At 35.6% G+C, this 5,216-nt stretch overlaps 1 protein-coding gene across 1 annotated transcript; it reads left to right on the top strand.

Annotated features, from left to right (window-relative positions):
• Window positions 1-3,862: 3,862 nt before the first annotated feature.
• LOC131032580 (early nodulin-like protein 19) lies at window positions 3,863-4,823 on the top strand. The gene is made up of 3 exons (XM_057963590.1): window positions 3,863-3,974; window positions 4,331-4,462; window positions 4,576-4,823. The coding sequence occupies exons 1-3, from the start codon at window positions 3,863-3,865 to the stop codon at window positions 4,821-4,823; spliced, it is 492 nt and encodes a 163-aa protein (XP_057819573.1).
• Window positions 4,824-5,216: the final 393 nt, after the last annotated feature.

The following is a 5,216-nucleotide window of genomic DNA, read 5'->3' on the forward strand; positions in this document are numbered from 1 at the left end:
ACGAAGAACCTTGCGAGGCACCTTTTTTGTTATTTGATCTGTTTGATATCTACTAATATGACATTCAGGGCATTTTGTTCCAAATTCATGTTGTTTATGATATATAATATGATCATTGGGACAAGCATCTATTGTTTGATACTCCATTCCAATATCTTTCATAATGGCAGATAATTCTCAGTATGAGGGAGGTAGAATATTTGATGGTGGTAAGAAAAACTCACCTATCAATCTACAGCAAAAAAAAAAAGTTTGAGGTGTTAATATAAAGAATAGTAATGGTACATGATTCACCATTTATTAACTGTAATGACATGTATGACACACCTTAACATACGTGAGATTGTTATGTTGGATAAACCATTCATAACCTTCAAGTTCACCAACAACAATACAGCAGAGAGAAGAGTTGTTTGGGAGCCTTTGTAAAGGGGCTCATATGCCTTCTTAAGAAGAGGTAAATCATGAACATCAAGGTCATCCTAATCATCATGATCAGTTGTGCCAATACTAAATGTGTAATGGATCAATGTATTTGTACCATCATCTTCAATTGTGTTTTCTGGTGCATCATCGTCATCTTCCATGGGATCATTATCTTCAGCTTCGATATTCACACCTCCATGTTCCTCCACTTTGAAAGCCATATTCTCAAGGTTGTGTTGATCCATACCATGTGCTCCAGGGTGCTCAACCTATATAAAACTGATATACATAAATAAACCGTGATCATGATCTCATTATCAAGTGATTTCTTATGTATATAAATTGTTAAAACGATATAATGAACAACTTACCAGTGGATGATAATCATGTCCCCCTTCAATGTGACCATGCTACCTACAATGTTTCTTAGTTGTTTTGATTAGAAGTCTTCTAGTCTTTAAGCCCTTACAAATTTTGCAGGGACAATAACATTTCCCATCACCTTTTGTTTTCAAGTTAGACCATAATCTAGCAATTGTCTCCTTATTTTGTTCTTCACTGATATTATCTGACATGGTCTTTCTTCACAGGCAAAAAAATCAGGCTATGGAAACTTCAGTGCAAAAGCTTCACAAAAATTGCAAAGAATTCACATATTCTAAATCATGATCTGATGATGTGAACAACTCATATGCAACTATATGGCATGCAAAGCATTTATTTTAACATACACTTATTCATCCACATTGTAGGGATAACAATACAAGGCTCACATATTGGTCTAAGAGGATGCCATGGTCTCACAAAGTAACCAAGAACCATATGAAATGATGGTCTTGAATCCACACACAACTAGGGAGGATCCATACAATTATGTATGACTTCCCCCTTGTTTGTTTAATGGGATTAGCCTCCAAGACATAGACATCAATAATCACTAAGAATGTACAAGTGGATTGTAGCTACCCATACAACAAAAACTTACCCCTATCCTCAAATTTTCCCAATGTTTGATTCCTTATATACACTCATCCAAGGCTATCTACATCGATCTTGGTGAGGAATCACATCACAACAAAGAAGGCAACATTTAAAAATAGCAAGAGTTTCACTAAACTACGAAAGATCATAAATATTGAAAGAAAGAAAAGATAGTACCAATAATAAGTCAAATAAATGTGTTCAATTCCAATAGCAAATCAAACATAGCCACAATAACTACACAATAGAGAAAACTCACAATAGTGATTAAACTAATTCAAACAAGATAAAATAAAATTGTTGGCCCATGCAACAAAGATGAGAGATCATCAATAATTGAAGGAAACTTCACAATCCTTAAAAGTGCACATTATATAACTATATGACTAGAAATTGTGGCTAAATAGAGTGAAGATTCATCATGACTCCAATAATAGTCCCTCATGTGTGCATTTGTGGCATGAACACAAAAACTCCCACATGGCATGGCCATGTACCTAATGGAGAAGACATGCCTAGGCTACATGCCCAAAAAACATGACTATAATAATAGTCCCTCATGCATGCATTTGTGGCCTGCACACTACAAATCCTAACATATCATGGCAATACACCTCATAGAGAAGACACACCTAGGGACACATTGCACATAGCAACGTGCCTCACAAAGAAGACATGCATAGGGCACATGCCACATAGCAACGTGTCTTATGGAAAAATGTGCATGCATGTCACACACCAAAGCTATATGTATACATCATGAGGCACATTCATATGTTATCAAACACAACCTATTGTATCTAACATGAGTTCCTCTCTATATGTGTGCAAATCTTCCAACACTAATTGCCACTAAGAAGGAATAATATAAAATGCATCTTCAAATATTTGTGTGTGTGTGTGGAATTGTGTCTTTGAACCCAAATTGCTATCATCAACAACATGTAACCATCACCTACACTATATCAAAACATAAGTATGGTGTGACATCATATCTATTTGCATAATGTCAAAACACATTCAAACATAAAAATCATCATAGCATGACAAAAATCAATCTCCACATGTTGGAACAAAGATATAAATAAGATAATAGGGTAAGAGGAAACCCGTACCAAGAACCACATACCAACTATCGGCAATGCCATCAAGATAAATGTAGGATAGGATACCACTATGAGCCATCCAATGGTCCATTCTATGAGGAGAACTAGGGGATACTATCTTTGAAAGGTGTGGTCAATAGAGATAATCCCTACTAATGCCACAATATGTCACCGTAGCTTCTTGAGTTTTCCATTCTTCTACTTAACACCACATTTATTGAGTTCCTCAACAGCGAGGTTGGTTCTCAATAGGATGCACAAACATGTAAACACACAAGCATGGTTTCATCATACTTGTACAACAATACAAATTCATTTTTCTAGTTAATTACTTAGTGTAAAAATAACTCCATTACATAACATAGGGCAATAATCACCATAAGTTTTCCAATAAACTGCCCAAACATCAATTGGAGTTACCCTTTCTAAGGTACAAACATAATTTATTTATAACTTCAAAATTAAAATAATCACAATACATCAAAATAGTTCAATAGTGCATGGAAATAGACAACATGATCCATAATTAAAACCATAAATTACCCTAATTGGATATGCTAATAAAATGGTGTCTCAAATAATAGAGATTATGTTGGACCTATAATAGAGATCTGGACTTTGTTTCATCATACACAAGCATGGTTTCATCATACTTGTATCCAAATACACCATCCATAGATAGGTACTCAGTACCACAATCTCATGGGTACCCTTTTAGCTGAATTTACCCTATATTTAGGTGAATCTACCCTTGTATCATTCCTTGATCTAGTATGTCATTCCACCAATCAATAATTTTTCCATATTCTTGGGAGCATACAATATCCCTTAGGTGAATATGCCATATCCTTAAATGAATCCTCCTTGTCATCATCCTAAGTCCTCTTTTTGTTAAGTCTCATCCCTTCATCTTTAGCAAAATCCACCTATCCTTATGTGAATCTACTTTCTCTTAGGTGAATCTATTTCACATAAATTATTTATCTTATCCATCTTTCTTATGCAAATGGTGAATTTTTCCTATCCTTAGATGACTACACTCCCATTTAGGTGAATCTATCTAGTTTTAGTCTCCTTCCATTATTTTGTCCAAATTTGTATCCTCTAGTTTACATGAATCTACTTGTTCTTAGGAAAATCAACCCTATCATTCTAAGGAAAATTCACCTTGTCATCATCCTTAATCATCTACCTTTCAAGTGTATAGTCCATTCATCCTTGGGAGAATCTAACATATTATTGAGTTCAAATCCTCATGAAATACAGTCATGTTTATCTCAATGATGGCTCCAAGTGCATCTACTTATTGCTTGATCTTCATGGTGATGGGATTCACTTTCATGAATATGATGGGGTGTTCAGTAGAACAACATGTGGTGGGGGACGACAGAGGATGGGATCCTGCCTCAGATTTCAAAGGATGGGCTTCCCGCAAGATCTTCCATGTTGGAGATAGTCTCTGTAGTATTGCCCTTCCCTTGTTATAAATTTGTTCAGAAATTTTAGTAAACCCTTTGATTAGGGTTTATAGGCTATATATGTATGGATTCTATTGGTTCTTTCATATCTATTTAAATCCCATATGTAGATATTAGATTGGATCTTTCACCATGCCCTACGCCATGGTGAGTGCCTGCTTTTAGATCTTGTCAATCTCTTTTGAGTAGCTCTTTTAATCGACTTATGGCAGTCAAAATTGGGTTTGTGGAGAACTTAAAGAATAGATCTTTCTTCTAATGAAAATTTTAGGTTAGATAAAGTTTGGCCTTTGTGCCCAGAAAAATGATGGCAAACAACTACATTTTGACATTTGACAGGGTTTGCTTATGCTTCCTCTCAACAAAGCGTATTGGAGCTGAAGAGTCGAGAAGAGTTTGAGAATTGTGATGTGAGCAATCCAATCAAGCTATATGATGGAGGGCTTGATGTAGTCCCACTCATTGAAATGGGTGACATATATTTTACCAGTGGAAATGCAGAAGATTGTCAACATGGAATGAAAGTGCACATTAATGTTTTATCTGATGACTCGACAATGGCCAATCTGACAATTTCGATGTAGTTTCAGATGGGCTTGACAATGTGGCCAAAGATTTGGGTTTAGATTTATTATCAGATGGAATGGAGCATTATATTGCTGCTTCTGCTAGTGATGATTCGATGGAGGAGGGGGCAATAAAGGAGGTAATTGTTGAAGGGCCCACATCATCACGAAGGCAATTATCTGATTGCCCTCCATCAATTCTCATAAACCTCACACTCTCCATTTGTGGCACTATTATCACCATGCTTATCTACGCCATGCTTTAGCTTATCAACTCTTTGTTTGATTAAGAACATATATATATGTATCTTGTACAACCTTTGCCAGCATCCTCCCTACGTGTGCCAAAATAGGAGCTTTGGAACAAGGTATGGACATCCATCAAAGCATAATCGAAGGGGATTTTTTGTCAGAAATTAGTTGTAAATGCTCCAATAACAAAATTCACAAAATAGGGTAGCATACACACGGCATGTGAACTGTATGACAGAATACCTTAAAGAGATGTCATTTCATGGAATTTTAAGATCGCAAGATATGCACAAAATGGATTAATTAAAAAAAAAACCAGTTGCTCTTGATTGCAAAAAAAAATTAGTTGCCCTTCATTGAAAAACAAAGAGTTCCTTTGATTGCACAAAAAACCTTACCTTGCTTGT

This window comes from Cryptomeria japonica, chromosome 2 (assembly GCF_030272615.1).
Source record: "Cryptomeria japonica chromosome 2, Sugi_1.0, whole genome shotgun sequence".
In the NCBI taxonomy this organism is placed as follows: Eukaryota; Viridiplantae; Streptophyta; class Pinopsida; order Cupressales; family Cupressaceae; genus Cryptomeria; species Cryptomeria japonica.

What these genes read in the sequence shown, in the direction of transcription:
- LOC131032580 (XM_057963590.1), top strand. Translation starts at nt 3,863, where the DNA reads ATGGGGTGTTCAGTAGAACAACATGTGGTGGGGGACGACAGAGGATGG. An exon ending in CCATGTTGGAGATAGTCTCT is followed by an intron (nt 3,975 to 4,330) that starts GTAGTATTGCCC and finishes GACATTTGACAG; the next exon opens with GGTTTGCTTATGCTTCCTCT. An exon ending in AGTCCCACTCATTGAAATGG is followed by an intron (nt 4,463 to 4,575) that starts GTGACATATATT and finishes ATTTCGATGTAG; the next exon opens with TTTCAGATGGGCTTGACAAT.